Raw genomic sequence first — 25,137 nt, forward strand, 5'->3', positions numbered from 1 at the left:
CGGTCCTGAGTGCGGTGAAGGGGCCCGGCCCCGTGGACAAAGGAAGCCCAGGAACTGCAGACATTGGGGGGGAGGGGGACCCCAAGATTTTTGGAGGCAGCTGGAAAAAGAGGGAAAGAAAAAAAAACAACTAGCATCCAGGCAGGGGAAAGGCATCTGTGCTTGGCTCAGGAGCCTGCCCCCCCTTCCAGCTCTTTGCAAGAAGCACCCCCTATTTCCTCCCTGGTCCCCCCAAATCTGCAGCCCCCCCCAAACGTTTGCTCAGGGCCCCGTGCAGCTCAAGCGGGACCCCAATATTTGGGGCCCCCAAAATATATAGGGACCCCCCAAAATGGGCTAGCACTGCCTCTGGCCGGTGAGCCCCCGTTCCCTCACACCTGGCCCACGTGAGGCTTTTGAAGATGTGCCCCCCAAAAGCTTTGCCCAGTCCCCCAAAGTGGCTCCCTCAAAGGGGCCCCCCCAATCTTGCTGAGAAACCCCCCGAAACTCTTGGCCGAGCTGTAGTCCCCCCTCCCCCGGAAATCCCGCCCACCAACGCTGCACCCCTAAGCCTCGGCAAAGATCCCCCAAACTTTGCAGCCCCCCAAAGCCTCCAGGGGGACCCCTGGATCTTTGCGAGAAGCCGCCCCCCCAAAACCACTTTCCGCAAACTCTTTGCAATAAGTTTCACACACCACCCCCAGGACTGCGCACAACTCAGCCCCACCCCCCCAAAATCTTAGGGGCCCCCCAGAATGAGTCTTCGCCCTGCCCGACAGCACCCCGACATCCTGGCTGGGGGGGACCCCAAAGCTTTGCAAACCCGCCCACCAGCCGCGAGTCGCTGCCCCGGGACCCTGCCCTGAGCTCCCGGGTGCAGAGCGGTGGGATGAAAATCCCCCCCAGGCCCCCCACTTTCACTCCCGCCCTGGGGATCCCCCCGCGCAGCCCCTGTGTTCCCCCGCTCACCCCGGGCTGCGGCTCGCAACTTTCTGAGCCCGCTGCGGGAGGGAGGGGAGGGGTCTGCGGGAGGGGCGGGGTGTGGGGGGTGTTTACACAATGGGGGGGAACAAGGGGGGGCGTAGGGCTCGTGTGTGTGTGTGTGTGTGTGTGTGTGTGTGTGTAGAGAGTTGTTGCAGGATGCGCTGTGTGTAGCGGGGCAGCGCGATGTGTTGTGTTGTGTGTGTGTGTGTGTGTGTGTAGAGGGGTTGTTGCAGGCTGTGCTGTGTGTACAAGGGGCAGTGTGAGGTGTTGTGTTGTGATATGTTATGTGTGTCTGTGTGTGTATGTACAGGGGTTGTAGCAGGCTCTGTGTGTGTGTGTGTGTGTGTGTGTGTGTGTGTGTGTGTGTGTAGAGGGATTGTTGCAGGCTGTGCTGTGTGTACAAGGGGCAGCACGAGGTGTTGTGTTGTCTTATCTGTGTCTGTGTGTATGTACTGGGGTTGTTGCAGGCTCTATGTGTGTGTGTGTGTGTGTGTATGTGTGTGTAGAGGGGTTGTTGCAGGCTGCGCTGTGTGGGTGTTGGTCCTGCTTTGAGCAGGGGGTTGGACTAGACACCCCCCGAGGTCCCTTCCACACCGATAGTCTATGGTTCGATGTGCCAGGGAGCAGCACAGCGTGTTATGTTGTGCTCTGGGTGTGCATTAGGGAGGGAGGTGCAGTGAAGTGGGCGTGTCCCCCCTGCTGGCTGCCATGGGAACTGCCCCCTGTGTGTCAAAACCCCTGTACTGCTGACACCCGGGGGTGATGTGGCTGCATCTCAGCGCTGGGCGAGGGGTCCCCGTGTAACCAGCTGCCCCGCCCCAGAGGTGGGCGCATCTCAGCCCTGGGCGAGGGGTCCCACGTCCCCTCGCTACTCAGCACCCAGAACCCACCCTCCCCCCTCACATCTGCCCCCCAACACTTCCCTTCTAGCAACCCAGGGCTGGGCTAGCAGGGGCTGTGGGGGGGGGGGGGGGCTGGGCTGGCAGGGGCTGCGGGTCGGGAGTGAGGGGCACCGGCAGAGCTGGGGGGGGGGGGGGCTGGGCTGGCAGGGGCTGCGGGTCGGGAGTGAGGGGCACCGGCAGAGCTGGGGGGGGGGCAGGGCCGGGCTAGCGGGGGCTGTGGGTCGGGAGTGAGGGACACTGGCAGAGCTGGGGGGGGCAGGGCTGGGCTAGCAGGGGCTGCGGGTCGGGAGTGAGGGACACTGGCAGAGCTGGGGGGCCCAGAGTTGGGGGGGGGCAACTCTTCACATGATTCCCTAGTCAGAGGTGCACGATGAAATGTGGAGGGGGATTGGGAGCCAGGACTCCTGGGTTCTCTCCCCCGTTCTGGGAGGGGAGTGGGGGCTGGTGGGTCAGAGCAGGGGGGGTTGGGAGCCAGGACTCCCGGGTTCTCTCCCCGGCTCTTGGAGGGGAGTGGGGTCTAGTGGTTAGAGCGGGGAGGGGGTTGGGAGCCAATGTGGCCAGATGAGGAACATCTGTCCAGATGTGTCCGACAAATGAAGGAACATCCCTGCCCGCCTACTCCCCCCCCAGCTCTGCTGGTGCCCCTCACTCCCGACCCGCAGCCCTGCCCCCCCCGCTTTAATTGGAAGCAGCCCCGATTTATAGGGCGATTGAAGCAGCCGGGCCCCCCCCCAACCCCCAGCATAGTCTGGAACTAATCTATCTCGGCAGCCTCTGCCCCTCCTTGGGGTGAAGGGGTTGAGCTCCAGCCCCCGCCCCCAAGGGGTCTGTTTCCTGACCCCTCTGGCCTGGCAGGGCCGGCCGGGGAGATAAGGCCGTGGGAGCCGTGGGGGGGGGGGGGGCAGGGTCTATCTGGTGCCTCCCAGGGACCCCGGGGGAGGGGGGAGATTCCATGGGGCTGGGGGCAGGATCCGGGGTAACGAGCTTCTGGGAAATGAGCGTTCATTGGGCTGGCTCCCGGGACCAACAGGTCTCTGTTGGGGGGGGGCAGTGAGGACACGGCCCCCATAACCCGCCCCACAGCCCCCTCCGCGCACGGCCCCTCCCGACCCTCCCCGGCTAGTCACACGGCAATCACGGCCCTCCCAGAGCTCAGTCTGTGCTGAGATGGGTATAAAATCTCCATCCTCTTCCCCCCCACACCCTCCACCTCCATCCCCTCCCCACCCCCGCACTGTGGGGCCCAGGGCCAGCGCCACCCTCACAGCTCCCTGCCCGGTGACCCCAGCTGTTATAACCACCCCTGATCTCAGCCGGGGAGCCCGGCACTGGGAGGGGAGTGGGGGCTGGGAGCCAGGACTTCTGGGTTATCTGCCCAGCTCTGAGAGAGGAGAGGGGCTGGCTCTCCTAGAGGTTAGAGCAAGGAGGGCTGGGAGCCCGGACTCCTGGGTTCTCTCCCCAGCTCTGTGGGTAACATCTGCCTACAGCTGGGGTGCAGAGACCGGATTCCCTCCTAGCTTCTCTGTGGTCTGCCCCCCTTGCCCTGCCACCTCCAGGGCCTGTTTTTCTTGGGCTGGCTGGAGCCAAGCAGGAAACCTGCTCAGAGAAGAGAGAACCACAGCCCCCCCCGCAACCCCCACCCCAGGCCAGTGCCTGGGGGGAAGCCAAGGGGCCTGGACACTCTCTCTCAGCCCCTGGGCACCTCCCAGCTCCGGGGGGGATGGGGGGGAGCTCCTGCTCAGCATGGGCAGTCATGGCAAGGCCCAGAACCCAGGCGTCCGGGCTCCCAGCCCCCCTGCTCAACCCATTGGTCCCTGCTCCTGGTTTCTATTCTCTGGGCAGTCAGGAAACTCGCTTTGTTCTGTCGTTTCCGTGGGAGGGGAGCGGGGTCAGGGCAGGATGTGACACCTCATTTCCCCAGCTCCTCCGGCTCCGCCAGGCCCGTGGCCCCTGCCCTGCCCACGGCTACAGCTACTCCAGCCCTGGCCTCTTCCAGAACAGAGCAGCTGCGCCCCGCCCCAGACGTGGCCGCATCTCAGCGCCGGGCGAGGGGTCCCCGGATAACCAGCCGCCCCGCCCCAGAAGTGGCCGCATCTCAGCGCCGGGCGAGGGGTCCCTGGATAACCAGCCGCCTCACCCCAGAGATGGGCGCATCTCTGCGCCGGGCGAGGAATCACACCTCCCCTCGCTCCTCCAGCCCTGCAGGAACCTAACAATTATCTGGGCAGATGAATGTCTGGCACCAGAGGAGGAATTTCCTGGACAGAGGAAAAAATAAAACATAATAGATTCTGCTGACTGTCAGATTACACCGGGGAAGGGAGGGGCTGGCAGATCTTGGGGGGGGGGGTCTGGAGAGGCGGGGGGCATGTGATCTTCTTGTGGCCCCCGTGAATTTAGGGACAAATAGCCCCAAACAGCCCAAATCTATCTAGAGCAGGGGGGGCAGGGAGCCCGGACTCCTGGGTTCTGTCCCGGGCTCTAGGAGGGGAGTGGGGGCTGGGGGGTTAGAGCAGTTGGGGCTGGGAGCCCGGACTCCTGGGTTCTCTCTCCGGCTCTGGGAGGGGAGTGGGGGCTGGTGGGTTAGAGCGGGGGGGGGGGGGGGCTGGGAGCCAGGACTCCTGGGTTCTCTCCCCGGCGCTGGGAGGGGAGTGAGGGCTGGTGGGTCAGAGCAGGGGGGGCTGGGAGCCAGGACTCCTGGGTTCTCTCCCCGGCTCTGGGAGGGGAGTGGGGGCTGGGGGGTTAGAGCAGGGGGGGCTGGGAGCCAGGACTCCTGGGTTCTCTCCCGGGCTCTGGGAGGGGAGTGGGGGCTGGGGGGTTAGAGCAGGTGGGGCTGGGAGCCCGGACTCCTGGGTTCTCTCCCCAGCTCTGGGAGGGGAGTGGGGGCTGGTGTGTCAGAGCAGGGGAGGCTGGGAGTCAGGACTCCTGGGTTCTCTCTCCGGCTCTGGGAGGGGAGTGGGGGCTCGTGGGTTAGAGCGGGGGGGGGGGGGCGGGGCTGGGAGCCAGGACTCCTGGGTTTTCTCCCCAGCTCTGGGAGGGGAGTGGGGGCTGGTGGGTTAGAGCAGGGGGGGCTGGGAGCCGGGACTCCTGGGTTCTCTCCCCGGCTCTGGGAGGGGAGTGGGGGCTGGGGGGTTAGAGCAGGGGAGTCTGGGAGCCCGGACTCCTGGGTTCTCTCCCGGGCTCTGGGAGGGGAGTGGGGGCTGGGGGGTTAGAGCAGGTGGGGCTGGGAGCCCGGACTCCTGGGTTCTCTCCCCAGCTCTGGGAGGGGAGTGGGGGCTGGTGGGTTAGAGCAGGGGGGGCTGGGAGCCAGGACTCCTGGGTTCTCTCCCCAGCTCTGGGAGGGGAGTGGGGGCTGGTGGGTTAGAGCAGGGGGGGCTGGGAGCCCGGACTCCTGGGTTCTCTCCCCAGCTCTGGGAGGGGAGTGGGGGCTGGTGGGTCAGAGCAGGGGAGGCTGGGAGTCCGGACTCCTGGGTTCTCTCCCCAGCTCTGGGAGGGGAGTGGGGGCTGGTGGGTTAGAGCAGGGGGGGGCTGGGAGCCCGGACTCCTGGGTTCTCTCCCCAGCTCTGGGAGGGGAGTGGGGGCTGGTGGGTCAGAGCAGGGGAGGCTGGGAGTCCGGACTCCTGGGTTCTCTCCCTGGCTCGGGGAGGGGGAGCTGGTGGAGAAGGGAGAACTCCTCGATTCCCACCACCTTATTTTCACAAGGGGCGGGGCTCTTTATTTCCCTTTATCACATGACAACTGGGAGACAATATGGCCTCCCTCAGGTTGGCATCAGTCCCTGAACACGTGACCCATGGAAGCCCCAAAGGCCAAAGAAACAAAGATGGCCGCGCCCATGGGGGCTACAGTGCGAAATGTCTTCGCCTGTCGCCTGTCACGTGATGCCGCAGAACTCGTGTGTGGGGGGACCAATAACTGCGTTCTGCTTGGCGCCAAGCCTGTGCGCGTGCGCATTAGAGGAGATGTTCCAAAATGGCGTCTCCCCTGTCACCTGATCAGTGACGTCATCTGGGATCTGCCGCTACCCGTGCCGCACATGCGCAGTAGTGACGCCCGGCGGATGAGCGAGGGCTAAAGACGTCACGTGTGCGACCAAAGTTCGCCACGTCAGGCACGCGCAAGGGCCGCCCCGTCGCTTCCGCCTCTTGTGGGTGCGGCGCATGCGCCCTGGGGCGCCGCGCGACTTTTTTCGCCCCCCGTCCCCGGCGCATGCGCGGTTAGTGACGCAGAGTCTAGGCCAGTCCGGGGCGGGGGGGGCCCGGCGGGACCATGTCCGGGGTGCAGCGCATGAGGGTGGCGAACGAGAGACACAGCAAGAGCATCACCCAGCGAGGGGGCCTGCACCGCGCCCCGGTACGCGGGGCTGTGTGTCGGGAGTGAGGGGCACCGGCAGAGCTGGGTGGGGGGCAGGGCTGGTCTGGCAGGGGCTGCGGGTCGGGAGTGAGGGGCACCGGCAGAGCTGGGGGGGGGCAGGGCTGGCAGGGGCTGTGGGTCGGGTGTGAGGGGCACTGGCAGAGCTGGGGGGGGGGTGTGAGTTCCCATCTCTAATGCTCTCTCCGTCCCACACAGAAAGCCCCCCCAGAAGAGAAAGCCGCTGTGGGGCCGTGGCTGCTGGCCCTCTTCGTGTTCGTGGTCTGTGGCTCAGGTGAGTCAGGCGGGATGGTCTGTTCACTCTGGATCCTAACGATGGGGCCTAGGGACAGAGATCTGCCTATTAGGGCCTGTTCTTGGGAAGGATTTAGAGTGTTAACCCTGAAGCCTAATGGTAGCAGAGCTGCAGGGGGGTGTTTATGCTGTTTCCTCGTTATGGCATCCTGGTCCGTTGGACCGCGTTTACCCTGAGACCTAACAGTGGGAATCCAAGAGGGTGAGGTTTACCCCGGAACCCAATGATTGGGACTAGAGGCAGGAGCGCCCCCCAGCCGAGAACCTAAGAATGAGGGCAATGGTGGTGTTAACTCTTGAACCTAGTAATGGGGAGCCTGATGCACCACAGGTGTTGTGTTAGTCCCGAAATTTCCTGTTGGGACCTAGAGACAGGCAGATGCTCCATGCCAGTGTGTTGACTCTGAAACCTACTAATGGGATGAGCCCCGAATTAAGGCTTTGGCTCCTTGAGGTTCCTCTGGATCTTGGCCTGCCCCTCACTGCAGTAGGTGCGCAACCCAACTGGCCTTGGGAGGGGGCGGAGCCTGAGAATAAGCCCCTCCCATTACCCCAAGCTGTGCCCCTGAGAGCCCCCCCACACACACACCAGCCTCACTCTGCCCCCTTCTCCCCAGCTATCTTCCAGATAATCCAGAGCATCCGCCTCGGAGGATGATGGGAAACGCCGCTCTCCCTCCCACGCCTCTTCTCAGGGAATTCTGGGATACCTCCTGGACCTCCAGTGACCCTCTGTGATGTGCTGCCGCGCCCCCTCCCCCGCCTGCCAACGCTGTCCCCCTTCTTTTTGCCTCTTTGTATGTTTCCAGCCCTGGGGGGAAGAGGGCGGCTCCCCTTTCGTCTCTTCCCCCCCCATAAGGTGGGGGTGTCCCCCAGAGGTCCTGTGAAGGCAGCCTGGGGTTTGGTCACGGTGTGTGGGGGAAGGATTTTCCCTTAAAATCTGTGATTTCCACCCCCAGGTTTCGCAATGTCTGACTGTTTACTGGAAATACATTAAATGTTGGGATTTTTAATAAAACAGCCGCCTGGGTGCTTTGTCCTCCCCCCCCCCCGGGGCCAGGAAGACGGGGGTGTGGGAGGCCACTGAGCACAAGGAGAGAACCCAGGAGTCCTGGCTCCCAGCCCCCCCTGCTCTAACCCATCAGCCCCCACTCCCCTCCCAGAGCTGGGGAGAGAACCCAGGAGTCCTGGCTCCCGGCCCCCCCTGCTCTGACCCACCAGCCCCCACTCCCCTCCCAGAGCCGGGGAGAGAACCCAGGAGTCCTGACTCCCAGCCCCCCCTGCTCTAACCCATCAGCCCCCACTCCCCTCCCAGAGCCGGGGAGAGAACCCAGGAGTCCTGTCTCCCAGCCCCCCCTGCTCTAACCCATCAGCCCCCACTCCCCTCCCAGAGCCGGGGAGAGAACCCAGGAGTCCTGTCTCCCAGCCCCCCCTGCTCTAACCCATCAGCCCCCACTCCCCTCCCAGAGCCAGGGAGAGAACCCAGGAGTCCTGTCTCCCAGCCCCCCCTGCTCTAACCCCCCAGCCCCCACTCCCCTCCCAGAGCCGGGAGAGAACCCAGGAGTCCTGGCTCCCAGCCCCCCCTGCTCTAACCCATCAGCCCCCACTCCCCTCCCAGAGCTGGGGAGAGAACCCAGGAGTCCTGGCTCCCGGCCCCCCCTGCTCTGACCCACCAGCCCCCACTCCCCTCCCAGAGCCGGGGAGAGAACCCAGGAGTCCTGTCTCCCAGCCCCCCCTGCTCTAACCCACCAGCCCCCACTCCCCTCCCAGAGCCGGGAGAGAACTCAGGAGTATAATAATAATAATTAATGGAGAAACCCTGTCTCCTAGAACTGGAAGGGACCTTGAAAGGTCATCGAGTCCAGCCTCTGCCTTCATTAGCAGAACCAAGTACTGATTTCACCCCAGATCCCTAAGTGGCCTCCTCAAGGATTGAACTCACAACCCTGGGTTTAGCTAATGCTCGAACCACTGAGCGATCCCTCCTCCTCCAGTCGGGGGGGGGGGGGGGGGGCAGGGACATCATAGAGTTTTCCCTCCCTAGAGCGTCCCCTTATGTACCATGGAGTTGGGCTGTGGTTTCGAGCGGCGCTCCTGCCCACACCATAGAGGTCTCCCGACCTAGACTGTCCTTTTCCCGCACCAGCGACACCTCTTCCTAGAACGCCTCTCCCTCCAACGCGGACCCTAGCGTGCAGGCCACGTGCCCGACGGGCTGGGGGCGGGTTAGTCCGGAGCGGTGAGAAGCAGCCGAGGGGCGCGTGGCCCCCGTGGGACTCGCCGGAGCAGTGGGAGCATCAGCTTTCCTGGGAGAGAACCTCGCTGCTTCAGCGGCTGCCACGGGCCCCTCGGCTGCTTCTCCCGCGCCTGCACCCGCACCCCAGAGCGTCTCTCGAGCCGCCTCATTCACCATAGAGTCGCGAATTCCTAGAGCGTCTCTCGAGCCGCCTCATTCACCATAGAGTCCCGAATTCCTAGAGCGTCCCCCTACACCCGCACCCCAGAGCGTCTCTCGAGCCGCCTCATTCACCATAGAGTCGCGAATTCCTAGAGCGTCCCCCTACACCCGCACCCTACAGCGTCTCTCGAGCCGCCTCATTCACCATAGAGTCGCGAATTCCTAGAGCGTCTCTCGAGCCGCCTCATTCACCATAGAGTCCCGAATTCCTAGAGCGTCCCCCTACACCCGCACCCCAGAGCGTCTCTCGAGCCGCCTCATTCACCATAGAGTCCCGAATTCCTAGAGCGTCTCTCGAGCCGCCTCATTCACCATAGAGTCGCGAATTCCTAGAGCGTCTCTCGAGCCGCCTCATTCACCATAGAGTCGCGAATTCCTAGAGCGTCCCCCTACACCCGCACCATAGAGTTCCTTGTGCCCGCCGCGCAGAGTCCTCCCGCCCCTGCCCCACTCAGGCGCCATAGAGGGCGGTTCCGCTCCAGAGCGCCGCGGCGGCGGCCGGGCGGCGGCCGGGCGGCCACTTCCGCTTCCGGCTCCTGCATCCGGGGACCCGGCGGGCGGCAGGAAGCCAGCGGGGCGCGCGCGTGGGGCCGGAGCCGGCAGCGGCAGCAGCAGCGCGGGGCCGAGAGCGAGAACCGCGGCGCCGGGCCCCGTCTCCAGGGACACCGGCCCCGCCCCCTCCCCCCGCGCGGGGCCGCCCCCGCCATGGGCGACAGCGACGACGAGTACGACCGGCGGCGCCGCGACAAGTTCCGGCGCGAGAGGAGCGACTACGACCGGTCCCGGGAGCGCGACGACCGGCGGCGAGACGACTGGAACGACAGGTGGGGGCGGGGCGAGTGCGGCCTCAGTGCGCGGCGGCCCGGCCCCGAGCCGGCGGGCACGTGTCCATCGGGGGGGGGGTGCAGCTGTCCCCGGGCGGAGGGATATATCGGGGGGAGGGGGTGCAGCTGTCCCCGGGCGGAGGGATGTATCGGGGGGGAGGGGGTGCAGCTGTCCCCTGGCGGAGGGATGTATCGGGGGGGAGGGGGTGCAGCTGTCCCCTGGCGGAGGGATATATCGGGGGGGAGGGGGTGCAGCTGTCCCCGGGCGGAGGGATATATCTGGGGGGAGGGGGTGCAGCTGTCCCCTGGCGGAGGGATATATCGGGGGGGAGGGGGTGCAGCTGTCCCCTGGCGGAGGGATATATCGGGGGGGAGGGGGTGCGCTTGTCCCCGGGCGGAGGGATATATCGGGGGGGAGGGGGTGCAGCTGTCCCCGGGCGGAGGGATATATCGGGGGGGAGGGGGTGCAGCTGTCCCCGGGCGGAGGGATATATCGGGGGGGAGGGGGTGCAGCTGTCCCCTGGCGGAGGGATATATCGGGGGGGAGGGGGTGCGCTTGTCCCCTGGCGGAGGGATATATCGGGGGGGAGGGGGTGCAGCTGTCCCCTGGCGGAGGGATATATCGGGGGGAGGGGGTGCAGCTGTCCCCTGGCGGAGGGATATATCGGGGGGAGGGGGTGCAGCTGTCCCCTGGCGGAGGGATGTATCGGGGGGAGGGGGTGCAGCTGTCCCCTGGCGGAGGGATGTATCGGGGGGAGGGGGTGTAGCTTGTCCCCTGGCGGAGGGATGTATCGGGGGGGAGGGGGTGCAGCTGTCCCCTGGCGGAGGGATATATCGGGGGGGGGGGTGCAGCTGTCCCCGGGCGGAGGGATATATCGGGGGGGAGGGGGTGCAGCTGTCCCCGGGCGGAGGGATATATCGGGGGGGAGGGGGTGCAGCTGTCCCCTGGCGGAGGGATATATCGGGGGGGAGGGGGTGTAGCTTGTCCCCTGGCGGAGGGATGTATCGGGGGGAGGGGGTGTAGCTTGTCCCCTGGCGGAGGGATGTATCGGGGGGAGGGGGTGCAGCTGTCCCCTGGCGGTGGGATATATCGGGGGGGAGGGGGTGTAGCTTGTCCCCTGGCGGAGGGATGTATCGGGGGGAGGGGGTGTAGCTTGTCCCCTGGCGGAGGGATGTATCGGCGGGGAGGGGGTGCAGCTGTCCCCGGGCGGAGGGATATATCGGGGGGGAGGGGGTGCAGCTGTCCCCGGGCGGAGGGATATATCGGGGGGGAGGGGGTGCAGCTGTCCCCTGGCGGAGGGATATATCGGGGGGGAGGGGGTGCAGCTGTCCCCTGGCGGAGTGATGTATCGGGGGGGAGGGGGTGCAGCTTGTCCCCTGGCGGAGGGATATATCGGGGGGAGGGGGTGCAGCTGTCCCCTGGCGGAGGGATATATCGGGGGGGGGGGTGCAGCTGTCCCCTGGCGGAGGGATGTATCGGGGGGAGGGGGTGTAGCTTGTCCCCTGGCGGAGGGATGTATCGGGGGGGAGGGGGTGCAGCTGTCCCCTGGCGGAGGGATATATCGGGGGGAGGGGGTGCAGCTGTCCCCTGGCGGAGGGATGTATCGGGGGGAGGGGGTGTAGCTTGTCCCCTGGCGGAGGGATGTATCGGGGGGGAGGGGGTGCAGCTGTCCCCTGGCGGAGGGATATATCGGGGGGGGGGTGCAGCTGTCCCCGGGCGGAGGGATATATCGGGGGGGAGGGGGTGCAGCTGTCCCCGGGCGGAGGGATATATCGGGGGGGAGGGGGTGCAGCTGTCCCCGGGCGGAGGGATATATCGGGGGGGGAGGGGGTGCAGCTGTCCCCGGGCGGAGGGATATATCGGGGGGGAGGGGGTGCAGCTGTCCCCTGGCGGAGGGATATATCGGGGGGGAGGGGGGTGCAGCTGTCCCCTGGCGGAGTGATGTATCGGGGGGGAGGGGGTGCAGCTTGTCCCCTGGCGGAGGGATGTATCGGGGGGGAGGGGGTGCAGCTGTCCCCTGGCGGAGTGATGTATCGGGGGGAGGGGGTGCAGCTTGTCCCCTGGCGGAGGGATGTATCGGGGGGGAGGGGGTGCAGCTGTCCCCTGGCGGAGGGATATATCGGGGGGGAGGGGGTGCAGCTGTCTCCTGGCGGAGGGATATATCGGGAGGAGGGGGTGTCGTCCCCTGGCGGAGTGATGTATCGGGGGGAGGGGGTGTAGCTTGTCCCCTGGCGGAGGGATATATCGGGGGGGAGGGGGTGCAGCTGTCCCTTGGCGGAGGGATGTATCGGGGGGGAGGGGGTGCAGCTGTCCCCTGGCGGAGGGATGTATCGGGGGGAGGGGGTGCGCTTGTCCCCTGGCGGAGGGATGTATCGGGGGGAGGGGGTGTCGTCCCCTGGCGGTGGGATGTATCGGGGGGGAGGGGGTGCAGCTGTCCCCTGGCGGAGGGATATATCGGGGGGAGGGAGTGCAGCTGTCCCCTGGCGGAGGGATATATCGGGGGGGGGTGCAGCTGTCCCCTGGCGGAGGGATATATCGGGGGGGAGGGGGTGCAGCTGTCCCCTGGCGGAGGGATATATCGGCGGGGAGGGGGTGCAGCTGTCCCCTGGCGGAGGGATGTATCGGGGGGAGGGGGTGTCGTTGTCCCCTGGCGGAGGGATGTATCGGGGGGGAGGGGGTGCAGCTGTCCCCTGGCGGAGGGATGTATCGGGGGGAGGGGGTGTCGTTGTCCCCTGGCGGAGGGATGTATCGGGGGGGGAGGGGGTGCAGCTGTCTCCTGGCGGAGGGATGTATCGGGGGGGGAGGGGGTGCAGCTGTCCCCTGGCGGAGGGATATATCGGGGGGAGGGGGTGCAGCTGTCCCCTGGCGGAGGGATATATCGGGGGGGAGGGGGTGCAGCTGTCCCCTGGCGGAGGGATGTATCGGGGGGGAGGGGGTGCAGCTGTCCCCTGGCGGAGGGATGTATCGGGGGGAGGGGGGTGCGCTTGTCCCCTGGCGGAGGGATGTATCGGGGGGAGGGGGTGTCGTTGTCCCCTGGCGGTGGGATGTATCGGGGGGGGAGGGGGTGCAGCTGTCCCCTGGCGGAGGGATATATCGGGGGGAGGGGGTGCAGCTGTCCCCTGGCGGAGGGATGTATCGGGGGGAGGGGGTGCAGCTTGTCCCCTGGCGGAGTGATGTATCGGGGGGGAGGGGGTGCAGCTGTCCCCTGGCGGAGGGATATATCGGGGGGGGAGGGGGTGCAGCTGTCTCCTGGCGGAGGGATATATCGGGAGGAGGGGGTGTCGTCCCCTGGCGGAGTGATGTATCGGGGGGAGGGGGTGTAGCTTGTCCCCTGGCGGAGGGATATATCGGGGGGGAGGGGGTGCAGCTGTCCCTTGGCGGAGGGATGTATCGGGGGGGAGGGGGTGCAGCTGTCCCTTGGCGGAGGGATGTATCGGGGGGGAGGGGGTGCAGCTGTCCCCTGGCGGAGGGATGTATCGGGGGGAGGGGGTGCGCTTGTCCCCTGGCGGAGGGATGTATCGGGGGGAGGGGGGTGTCGTCCCCTGGCGGTGGGATGTATCGGGGGGGAGGGGGGTGCAGCTGTCCCCTGGCGGAGGGATATATCGGGGGGAGGGAGTGCAGCTGTCCCCTGGCGGAGGGATATATCGGGGGGGGGTGCAGCTGTCCCCTGGCGGAGGGATATATCGGGGGGGAGGGGGTGCAGCTGTCCCCTGGCGGAGGGATATATCGGCGGGGAGGGGGTGCAGCTGTCCCCTGGCGGAGGGATGTATCGGGGGGAGGGGGTGTCGTTGTCCCCTGGCGGAGGGATGTATCGGGGGGGAGGGGGTGCAGCTGTCCCCTGGCGGAGGGATGTATCGGGGGGAGGGGGTGTCGTTGTCCCCTGGCGGAGGGATGTATCGGGGGGGAGGGGGTGCAGCTGTCTCCTGGCGGAGGGATGTATCGGGGGGGAGGGGGTGCAGCTGTCCCCTGGCGGAGGGATATATCGGGGGGAGGGGGTGCAGCTGTCCCCTGGCGGAGGGATATATCGGGGGGGAGGGGGTGCAGCTGTCCCCTGGCGGAGGGATGTATCGGGGGGGAGGGGGTGCAGCTGTCCCCTGGCGGAGGGATGTATCGGGGGGAGGGGGTGCGCTTGTCCCCTGGCGGAGGGATGTATCGGGGGGAGGGGGTGTCGTTGTCCCCTGGCGGTGGGATGTATCGGGGGGGAGGGGGTGCAGCTGTCCCCTGGCGGAGGGATATATCGGGGGGAGGGGGTGCAGCTGTCCCCTGGCGGAGTGATGTATCGGGGGGAGGGGGTGCAGCTTGTCCCCTGGCGGAGTGATGTATCGGGGGGGAGGGGGTGCAGCTGTCCCCTGGCGGAGGGATATATCGGGGGGGAGGGGGTGCAGCTGTCTCCTGGCGGAGGGATATATCGGGAGGAGGGGGTGTCGTCCCCTGGCGGAGTGATGTATCGGGGGGAGGGGGTGTAGCTTGTCCCCTGGCGGAGGGATATATCGGGGGGGAGGGGGTGCAGCTGTCCCTTGGCGGAGGGATGTATCGGGGGGGAGGGGGTGCAGCTGTCCCCTGGCGGAGGGATGTATCGGGGGGAGGGGGTGCGCTTGTCCCCTGGCGGAGGGATGTATCGGGGGGAGGGGGTGTCGTTGTCCCCTGGCGGTGGGATGTATCGGGGGGGAGGGGGTGCAGCTGTCCCCCTGGCGGAGGGATATATCGGGGGGGAGGGGAGTGCAGCTGTCCCCTGGCGGAGGGATATATCGGGGGGAGGGAGTGCAGCTGTCCCCTGGCGGAGGGATATATCGGGGGGGAGGGGGTGCAGCTGTCCCCTGGCGGAGGGATGTATCGGCGGGGAGGGGGTGCAGCTGTCCCCTGGCGGAGGCATGTATCGGGGGGAGGGGGTGCGCTTGTCCCCTGGCGGAGGGATGTATCGGGGGGAGGGGGTGTCGTTGTCCCCTGGCGGAGGGATGTATCGGGGGGGAGGGGGTGCAGCTGTCCCCTGGCGGAGGGATATATCGGGGGGGAGGGGGGTGCAGCTGTCCCCTGGCGGAGGGATATATCGGGGGGAGGGGGTGCAGCTGTCCCCTGGCGGAGGGATATATCGGGTGGGAGGGGGTGCACCTGTCCCCTGGCGGAGGGATATATCGGGGGGGAGGGGGTGCAGCTGTCCCCTGGCGGAGGGATATATCGGGGGGGAGGGGGTGCGCTTGTCCCCTGGCGGAGGGATGTATCGGGGGGAGGGGGTGCCGCTGTCCCCTGGCGGAGGGATATATCGGGGGGAGGGGGTGCAGCTGTCCCCTGGCGCAGGGATATATCGGGGGGAGGGGGTGCAGCTGTCCCCTGGCGGAGGGATGTATCGGGGGGAGGGGGTGCAGCTGTCCCCGGGCGGAGGGATGTATCGGGGGGGAGGGGGTGCAGCTTGTCCCCTGGCGGAGGGATATATCGGGGGGGAGGGGGTGCAGCTGTCCCCTGGCGGAGGGATATATCGGGGGGGAGGGGGTGCAGCTGTCCCCGGGCGGAGGGATATATCGGGGGGGAGGGGGTGCAGCTGTCCCCGGGCGGAGGGATATATCGGGGGGGAGGGGGTGCAGCTGTCCCCTGGCGGAGGGATATATCGGGGGGGAGGGGGTGCAGCTGTCCCCTGGCGGAGTGATGTATCGGGGGGGAGGGGGTGCAGCTTGTCCCCTGGCGGAGGGATGTATCGGGGGGGAGGGGGTGCAGATGTCCCCTGGCGGAGGGATGTATCGGGGGGGAGGGGGTGCAGCTGTCCCCTGGCGGAGGGATATATCGGGGGGAGGGGGTGCGCTTGTCTCCTGGCGGAGGGATGTATCGGGGGGAGGGGGTGCAGCTGTCCCCTGGCGGAGGGATGTATCGGGGGGAGGGGGTGCAGCTGTCCCCTGGCGGAGGGATATATCGGGGGGGAGGGGGTGTAGCTTGTCCCCTGGCGGAGGGATATATCGGGGGGGAGGGGGTGCAGCTGTCCCCTGGCGGAGGGATGTATCGGGGGGGAGGGGGTGCAGCTGTCCCCTGGCGGAGGGATGTATCGGGGGGAGGGGGTGCGCTTGTCCCCTGGCGGAGGGATGTATCGGGGGGAGGGGGTGCAGCTGTCCCCTGGCGGAGGGATGTATCGGGGGGAGGGAGTGCAGCTGTCCCCTGGCGGAGGGATGTATCGGGGGGAGGGAGTGCAGCTGTCCCCTGGCGGAGGGATATATCGGGGGGAGGGAGTGCAGCTGTCCCCTGGCGGAGGGATATATCGGGGGGAGGGAGTGCAGCTGTCCCCTGGCGGAGGGATATATCGGGGGGGAGGGGGTGCAGCTGTCCCCTGGCGGAGGGATGTATCGGCGGGGAGGGGGTGCAGCTGTCCCCTGGCGGAGGGATGTATCGGGGGGAGGGGGTGCGCTTGTCCCCTGGCGGAGGGATGTATCGGGGGGAGGGGGTGCAGCTGTCCCCTGGCGGAGGGATGTATCGGGGGGGGAGGGGGTGCAGCTGTCCCCTGGCGGAGGGATATATCGGGGGGGAGGGGGTGCAGCTGTCCCCGGGCGGAGGGATATATCGGGGGGGAGGGGGTGCAGCTGTCCCCGGGCGGAGGGATATATCGGGGGGGAGGGGGTGCAGCTGTCCCCTGGCGGAGGGATATATCGGGGGGGAGGGGGTGTAGCTTGTCCCCTGGCGGAGGGATGTATCGGGGGGAGGGGGTGTAGCTTGTCCCCTGGCGGAGGGATGTATCGGGGGGGAGGGGGTGCAGCTGTCCCCGGGCGGAGGGATATATCGGGGGGGAGGGGGTGCAGCTGTCCCCGGGCGGAGGGATATATCGGGGGGGGAGGGGGTGCAGCTGTCCCCGGGCGGAGGGATATATCGGGGGGGAGGGGGTGCAGCTGTCCCCGGGCGGAGGGATATATCGGGGGGAGGGGGTGCAGCTGTCCCCTGGCGGAGGGATGTATCGGGGGGAGGGGGTGCAGCTGTCCCCTGGCGGAGGGATATATCGGGGGGAGGGGGTGCAGCTGTCCCCTGGCGGAGGGATATATCGGGGGGGAGGGGGTGTAGCTTGTCCCCTGGCGGAGGGATATATCGGGGGGGAGGGGGTGCAGCTGTCCCCTGGCGGAGGGATATATCGGGGGGAGGGGGTGCAGCTGTCCCCTGGCGGGGGGATATATCGGGGGGAGGGGGGTGCGCTTGTCTCCTGGCGGAGTGATGTATCGGGGGGAGGGGGTGCAGCTGTCCCCTGGCGGAGGGATGTATCGGGGGGGAGGGGGTGTAGCTTGTCCCCTGGCGGAGGGATATATCGGGGGGGAGGGGGTGCAGCTGTCCCCTGGCGGAGGGATGTATCGGGGGGAGGGGGTGCAGCTGTCCCCTGGCGGAGGGATATATCGGGGGGAGGGGGTGCAGCTGTCCCCTGGCGGAGGGATATATCGGGGGGGAGGGGGTGTAGCTTGTCCCCTGGCGGAGGGATATATCGGGGGGGAGGGGGTGCAGCTGTCCCCTGGCGGAGGGATATATCGGGGGGAGGGGGTGCAGCTGTCCCCTGGCGGGGGGATATATCGGGGGGAGGGGGTGCGCTTGTCTCCTGGCGGAGTGATGTATCGGGGGGAGGGGGTGCAGCTGTCCCCTGGCGGAGGGATGTATCGGGGGGGGAGGGGGTGTAGCTTGTCCCCTGGCGGAGGGATATATCGGGGGGGAGGGGGTGCAGCTGTCCCCTGGCGGAGGGATATATCGGGGGGAGGGGGTGCAGCTGTCCCCTGGCGGAGGGATATATCGGGGGGTAGGGGGTGCAGCTTGTCCCCTGGCGGAGGGATATATCGGGGGGAGCGGGTGTCGTTGTCCCCTGGCGGAGGGATATATCGGGGGGGGGGGTGCAGCTGTCTCCTGGCGGAGGGATATATCTGGGGGGAGGGGGTGCAGCTGTCCCCTGGCGGAGGGATATATCTGGGGGGAGGGGGTGCAGCTGTCCCCTGGCGGAGGGATATATCGGGGGGGAGGGGGTGCAGCTGTCCCCTGGCGGAGGGATATATCGGCGGGGAGGGGGTGCAGCTGTCTCCTGGCGGAGGGATATATCGGGGGGAGGGGGTGCAGCTGTTTCCTGGCGGAGGGATATATCGGGAGGAGGGGGTGTCGTCCCCTGGCGGAGGGATGTATCGGGGGGAGGGGGTGTAGCTTGTCCCCTGGCGGAGGGATGTATCGGGGGGGAGGGGGTGCAGCTGTCCCCTGGCGGAGGGATGTATCGGGGGGAGGGGGTGCAGCTGTCCCCTGGCGGAGGGATGTATCGGGGGGAGGGGTGGAGCTGTCCCCTGGCGGAGGGATATATCGGGGGGTAGGGGGTGCGCTTGTCCCCTGGCGGAGGGATATATGGGGGGGAGGGGGTGCGCTTGTCCCCTGGCGGAGGGATATATCGGGGGGGAGGGGGTGTCGTTGTCCCCTGGCGGAGGGATATATCGGGGGGGAGGGGGTGCAGCTGTCCCCTGGCGGAGGGATATATCGGGGGGAGGGGGTGCAGCTGTCCCCTGGCGGAGGGATATATCGGGGGGAGGGGGTGCAGCTGTCCCCTGGCGGAGGGGTATATCGGGGCGTGCAGTTGTCCCCTGGCGGAGGGGTATATCGGGGTCTGATCGGCCCGTCTGCCCCCCGTAGGGAATGGGACCGTGGCCGGGAGCGCCGCAGCCGGGGCGAGTACCGGGACTACGACCGCAACCGCCGGGAGCGTTTCTCTCCCCCCCGGCACGAGCTCAGCCCGCCCCAGAAACGCATGCGCCGGGACTGGTGAGTGAGCGACCCCCTGCTGGGCCAGCCCGTGGCGGTCGAGGCTGGTCTAACCCGTCGGGTGCACGTGCCACCCGCACCCCATAGGAAGCTAGACTGTTCCGTGCCCAAGGCAGAGAGTAGGCGGGGCCAGGTGCCCGAGGGAGACTAGTAAAGGAGAGAGACCCAGATAATCCTGTGCCCCGTGCTGCAGACGAAGGTGATCCATTAGCTCCCGAGAGAAGGAAGAAGGAAATCCCTGATGCTTCGGAAGAAGGAAATTTAAAAATAACCTTCCTGAATACATTGAGATTTTATTTTCAAAAAAAACCCTTCCTGACCTCGGACACTGGCTGGCCGCAGCCCTGAAGCATGAGCGTTAGGAACATAAAGGGACCCCCACCACTGCCAAGTCCGGCCCCCCGCTAACACCAGCAGCCCGGTGATAAGTTTGTGCGCTCTCTGAAAACTCCCGTAGCTGGTTGCCCCCACAACTCGCATCGGGAGGCAGAGCCAGAACCGCATCCTTCTGACGGTTAGAAGCCGTCGTATTTCCTGCCTGAATTTGTTCCCAGCCAGTTTATCCAATGCTGGCTTTTTGCTCCAATAGCTCTTCGCCTGTCGTAATGTATTTCTAGAAAGCAAGCAGCTCCCGTTCAGTTTGTGAACCTAAACGAGTCAGATTCATCCAGCCTCCCCTCATAAGACGGGGCCCTCCGTCACCCTCATCGTCCTAGGGGCTCTTCTCTGCAAGTATTCATGTTCGAATTTGTCTTTTTTGAACCTTGGGGGACCAGATTTGCGGCCGGTATTCCAAATGGGGCTTCCCTCTGCCTTGTACAACGGCGTGACTATTTCTCTCGCTGGGTCTCCTGGCAATACCTGGCCCGATGCAGCCTAGATCGCATTTTTGCCATTTCCCTGGCCCTGGCGTGTTGGTGGTTCATTGCCCGTGCGCCCAGGTTGCTCTCCGCCTCGGCTGTTTCCAGCTGACGAGGCCCCAGGTTGTAACAGTAATTGTTGTTATGGACTATTGAATTTCAGCCCGTTTCTGTCACTCCCGCCTTCTAGTTCTTCCTGTGCGCCGATCCAAATTTCATGAGTACCCTCCTACTTGTTGTGCTGAGCTCATTTACAAAACTCCTGAATAAGATCTGTCCCGAGACCGATCCTTGAAGAACTCTTGTGAGTAGCCTCCCCCCCAGTCCGATAATTCCCCTTGCCACACAACCCGTTGCCTTCTCCCCTTCCGCCGGTTCCTTGTCTGCTTTCCAGTTCTTGCACTAATCCCCACCTTCCCTGATTTAACTCGTGTGGCACCGTAGCAAATGCTTACATCCAAGTACATTGATCTATTCCCCTGCCCTTTTCTCAAAGGAAGAAAGCCGGATGATCGACCTTTTGTAAACCTGTGCAGCGTTATATTCCCTTTGCTGTTTCTCTCTCTCAATTCTTTCCTTCCCAGTTTGTTCTAAAGTCTTGCATACTAGTGAAGTTAGAATAAAAAGATCACCCCCCCCCCCATTATAATCATAGAAGTTTAGGGTTGGAAGGACCTCAGGAGGTATCTAGTCCAACCCCTTGCTCAAAGCAGGACCAACACCAACTAAATCATCCCAGCCAGGGCTTCGTCAAGCCGGGCCTTAAAAACCTCTAAGGAAGGAGATTCCACCACCTCCCTCTGTAACACATTCCAGTGCTTCACCACCCTCCTAGTGAAAAAGTTTTTCCTAATATCCAACCTAAATCCCTACTGCAACTTGAGACCATTGCTCCTTGTTCTGTCATCTGCCACCACTGAGAACAGTCTAGATCCATCCTCTTTGGAACCCCCCTTCAGGTAGTTGAAGGCTGCTATCAAATCCCCCCTCATTCTTCTCTTCTGCAGACTAAACAATCCCAGTTCCCTCAGCCTCTCCTCATAAGTCATGTGCTCCAGCCCCCTAATCATTTTTGTTGCCCTCCACTGGACTCTTTCCAATTTTTCCACATCCTTCTTGTAGCGTGGGGCCCAAAACTGGACACAATACTCCAGATGAGGCCTCATCAATGTCAAATAGAGGGGAACGATCACGTTCCTCGATCTGCTGGCAATGCCCCTACTTATACAGCCCAAAATGCCTTTAGCCTTCTTGGCAACAAGGGCGCATTGTTGACTCATATCCATTCTTAAATGTAGGTACAACATTAGCCATTAATACAGTACTATCCTTGAATAGATAAATTTATTAAAAATCTTTGCTACTAACCATCTCACATGCCAGTTCTTTCAGAATTCTGGGCTGGAAACTATCCGCTCCTCCCTGATTTGAGCACGTTAAACTCTTACGTTTTTCTTCCACCTCCGAGAGGGCGACTTCCCTTTCTAGACACACTTTTCCATCAGCCGTACTGCCGTCATGCCCTCGTTCAGGCTCAGAAAGATTAGATTTTCATCTGCACGCGTCCATTTCACGGAGAGGGATGAAAAATCATTTCCATCGCTTATGATAATCGCAATTTACCGCTAGGCAAAGGAAGAAAAACACTACTTGAAAACTAGTTAGTTCGATTAAGGATGTTTAGTTTGTATATTTGGTCACACAGCGTTGATGATTTGTGTTTTAACTAGGGCTGTCAAGCGATTAAAAAAAAATTAACCGCGCAATTAATCGCATTGTTAATAATGTGGAATACCATTTATTTAAATATTTTTTGATGTTTTCTCCATTTTCAAATATATTGATTTCAATTACAACACAAAGTGTACAGTGCTCACTTTATATTTATTTTTGATTACGAGTATTTGCACTTTAAAAAAACAAAAGAAATAGTATTTTTCAATTCACCTCATACAAGTACTATAGTGCAATCTCTTTATCATGAAAGTTGAACTTACACATCTAGAATTATGTACAAAAAATTGCACTGAAAAATAGAACAATGTAAAACTTTGGAGCCTGCAAGTCCTACTTCAGCCAGTCGCTCAGACAAACACATTTGGTTACAATTTGCAGGAGATAATGCTGCCCTCGTCTTGTTTACAATGTCACCTGAGAGAGAGAACAGGCGTTCGCACGGCACTGTTGTAGCCGGCGTCGCAAGGTATTTACCTGCTAGATGCACTAAAGATTCATATGTCCCTTCATGCTTCAACCACTATTCCAGAGGACATGTGTCCATGCTGCTGATGGGTTCTGCTCGATAATGATCCAAAGCAGAGCGGACCGACGCATGTTCATTTTCATCATCTGAGTCAGATGCCACCAGCAGAAGGTTGATTTTCTTTTTTGGTGGTTTGGGTTCTGTAGTTTCTGCATCGGGGTGTTGCTCTTTTAACACTTCTGAAAGCTCCACACCTCGTCCCTCTCAGATTTGGGACGGCACTTCAGATTCTTAAACCTTGGGTCGAGTGCTGTAGCTATTTTTAGAAATCTCACATCAGTACCTTCTTTGTGTTTTGTCAGATCTGCTGTGAAAGTGTTTGTAAATCAAACAACGTGCTGGGTCATCATCCGAGACTGCTATAACATGAAATATACGGCAGAATGTGGGTAAAACAGAGCTGGAGACTTAGAGACTTTAAGGTCAGAAGGGACCAATATGATCGTCTAATCTGACCACCTGCACAACGCAGGCTGCAGAATCTCACCCACCCACTCCCGCAACAAACCCCTAACCTATGTCTGAGCCATTGAAGTCCTCAAATCGTGGTTTAAAGACTTCATGGTGCAGAGAATCCTCCAGCAAGTGACCCATGACCCACGCTGCAGAGGAAGGCGAAAAGCCCCCAGGGCCTCTGCCAATCTTTTCCCCCCCACTGCTCCCCTTGGAAGGCTGTTCCAGAACTTCACTCCTCGGATGGTTAGAAACCTTCGTCTCATTTCAAGTCTAAACTTCCTGATGGCCAGTTTATATCCCTTTGTTCATAGACTCATAGACTTTAAGGTCAGAAGGGACCAATATGGTCATCTAGTCTGACCTCCCGCATGATGCAGGCCACAAAAGCTGACCCACCCACACAGAATCCTCCAGCCTGCGAACCCTGCCCTATGCTGAGGAGAAAGGCGAAAAACCTCCAGGGCCTCTGCCAATCTACCCTGGAGGAAAATTCCTTCCCGACCCCAAATATGGCGATCAGTAGAACCCCGAGCATACAGGCAAGATTCTACAGCCGGACCCTCATTTTAGCAGCGATGGCACGTTAATGCCTAATTGACTAAAATCACGTTATCCCATCAAACCATTCCCTCCATAAACTTATCAAGCCTAATCTTGAAGCCAGAGAGGTCTTTCGCCCCCACCGTTTCCCTCAGAAGGCTGTTCCAAAATTTCACCCCTCTGACGGTTAGAAACCTTCGTCTAATTTCAAGCCTAAACTTCCCCACGGCCAGTTTATATCCATTTGTTCTCGTGTCCACATTAGTACTGAGCTGAAATAATTCCTCTCCCTCCTTGGTATTTATCCCTTTGATATATTTAAAGAGAGCAATCATATCCCCCCTCAGCCTTCTTTTGGTTAGGCTAAACAAACCGAGCTCCTCGAGTCTCCTTTCATAGGAAAGGTTTTCCATTCCTCGGATCATCCTAGTGGCCCTTCTCTGTACCCGTTCCAGTTTGAGTTCATCTTTTTTAAACATAGGAGACCAGAACTGCACACGGTACTCCAAATGAGGTCTCACCAGCGCCTTGTATAACGGAAGCAGCACCTCCTTGTCCCTACTAGAAATACCTTGCCTAATGCATCCCAAGATCGCATTAGCTTTTTTCACAGCCACGTCACATTGCCGACTCATAGTCATCCTGCGATCAACCAGGACTCCAAGGTCCTTCTCCTCCTCCGTCACTTCCAACCTATGCGTCCCCAGTTTATAACTAAAATTCTTGTTAGTCATCCCTAAATGCATCACCTTACACTTCTCACTATTAAATCTCATCCTATTATTATTACTCCAATTTACAAGGTCATCCAAGTCTCCCTGCAGAATATCGCGATCCTTCTCCGAATTGGCAATACCTCCCAACTTTGTGTCATCCGCAAACTTTATCAGCCCACTCCTACATTCGGTTCCGAGGTCAGTAATGAATAGATTAAATAAAATCGGACCCAAAACCGAACCTTGAGGAACCCCACTGGTGACCTCCCTCCAACCTGACAGTTCACCTTTCAGTACTACCCGCTGCAGTCTCCCCTTTAACCAGTTCTTTATCCACCTCTGGATTTTCATATCGATCCCCATCTTTTCTAATTTAACCAATAATTCCTCATGCGGCACAGTATCAAACGCTTTACTAAAATCGAGGTATATTAGATCCACCGCATTTCCTTTATCTAGAAGGTCTGTTACTTTCTCAAAGAAGGAGATCAGGTTGGTTTGGCACGATCTGCCTTTCGTAAACCCATGTTGTAATTTGTCCCAATTGCCATTCACCTCAAGGTCCTTAACTACTTTCTCCTTCAAAAATTTTTCCAAGACCTTGCATACTACAGAAGTTAAACTAGCAGGCCTGTAGTTACCCAGGTCACTTTTTTTCCCCTTCTTGAAAATAGGAACCACATTAGCTATTTTCCAGTCCAACGGTACCACCCCTGAGTTTACAGATTCATTAAAAATTATCGCTAAGGGGCTTGCAATTTCTCGCGCCAGCTCCTTCAATATTCTAGGATGAAGATCATCCGGTCCGCCCAATTTAGTCCCATTTAGCTGGTCAAGTTTGGCTTCCACCTCTGATACTGTAATGTCAATCGCCCCTCCTTTATTCCCCTCTGTCCTGCTCCCTCTATTCCTAAGCCCTTCATTAGCCTTATTAAAGACCGATGCAAAATATTCATTTATATATTGTGCCATGCCTAGATTATCCTTAATCTCCACTCCATCTACATTCTTCAGCGGTCCCACTTCCTCTTTCTTTGTTTTCTTCCTATTTATATGGCTATAAAACCTCTTACTATTGGATTTAATTCCCCTCGCAAGGTCCAACTCTACACGGCTTTTGGCCTTTCTCACCGCATCCCTACATGCTCTGACCTCAATAAGGTAGGTTTCCTTGCTGATCTCTCCCCTCTTCCATTCTTTGTACGCTTTCTGTTTTTTCTTAATCGCCCCTTTGAGACGCCCGCTTATCCAGCTGGGTCTAATTCTCCTGCCTACTAACCGTTTTCCCTTTCTCGGGATACAGGCCTCGGACAGCTCGTGCAACTTCAGCTTGAAATAATCCCAGGCGTCATCTGCCTTTAGATCCCTAAGTATGTTAGCCCAATCCACTTCCCTAAGTAGTTGCCTTAATTTATTAAAGTTGGCCTTTTTGAAATCGTAAACCTTAGTCACAGTTTTATTTGTGTTAATCCTTCCATTTAGTTTAAACTGAATTAACTCATGGTCACTCGAGCCAAGGTTGTCCCCTACAACCATTTCCTCAACGAGGTCCTCACTACTCACCAGCACCAAATCTAAAATGGCATCCCCCCTCGTCGGTTCAGCTACTACTTGATGAAGGAATTCATCTGCTAGCACGTCTAGGAACATCTGAGCCCTATTATTGTTACTAGCATTTGTTCCCCAATCTATGTCTGGGAAGTTAAAGTCCCCCATGATTACACAGCTCTTATTAGTTTTTACTTCC

The 25,137-nt window shown here is 61.6% G+C and overlaps 2 protein-coding genes across 3 annotated transcripts in view; both read left to right on the forward strand.

Annotated features, from left to right (window-relative positions):
- The first annotated feature begins 6,071 nt into the window (after nt 1–6,071).
- On the forward strand, nt 6,072–7,548 carry LOC135889314 (stress-associated endoplasmic reticulum protein 1-like). Its single transcript, XM_065417171.1, has 3 exons — nt 6,072–6,218; nt 6,435–6,510; nt 7,148–7,548. Exons 1-3 carry the CDS (start codon nt 6,135–6,137, stop codon nt 7,186–7,188), a joined length of 201 nt encoding a protein of 66 aa, XP_065273243.1. The 5' UTR covers nt 6,072–6,134; the 3' UTR covers nt 7,189–7,548.
- A 2,145-nt stretch (nt 7,549–9,693) lies between these two features.
- The window catches only part of SRRT (serrate, RNA effector molecule), a 31,378-nt gene continuing 15,934 nt past the window's right edge, over nt 9,694–25,137 (forward strand). For both annotated transcript variants that reach the window (XM_065417080.1, XM_065417079.1), the window contains exons 1-2: nt 9,694–9,812; nt 18,427–18,555. In XM_065417080.1, the coding sequence (XP_065273152.1) occupies nt 9,694–9,812; nt 18,427–18,555 (248 nt within the window). The remainder of the gene's footprint in view (nt 9,813–18,426; nt 18,556–25,137) is intronic.

The sequence above is a fragment of the Emys orbicularis genome, chromosome 15 (assembly GCF_028017835.1).
Source record: "Emys orbicularis isolate rEmyOrb1 chromosome 15, rEmyOrb1.hap1, whole genome shotgun sequence".
In the NCBI taxonomy this organism is placed as follows: domain Eukaryota; kingdom Metazoa; phylum Chordata; order Testudines; family Emydidae; genus Emys; species Emys orbicularis.

Bases quoted from the DNA above. Each gene is read 5' to 3' on its own strand.
- LOC135889314 (XM_065417171.1), top strand. From the start codon at position 6,135: ATGTCCGGGGTGCAGCGCATGAGGGTGGCGAACGAGAGACACAGCAAG. The intron at 6,219-6,434 runs GTACGCGGGGCT...CGTCCCACACAG, and splicing joins GGGGCCTGCACCGCGCCCCG to AAAGCCCCCCCAGAAGAGAA. The intron at 6,511-7,147 runs GTGAGTCAGGCG...CCTTCTCCCCAG, and splicing joins GTTCGTGGTCTGTGGCTCAG to CTATCTTCCAGATAATCCAG.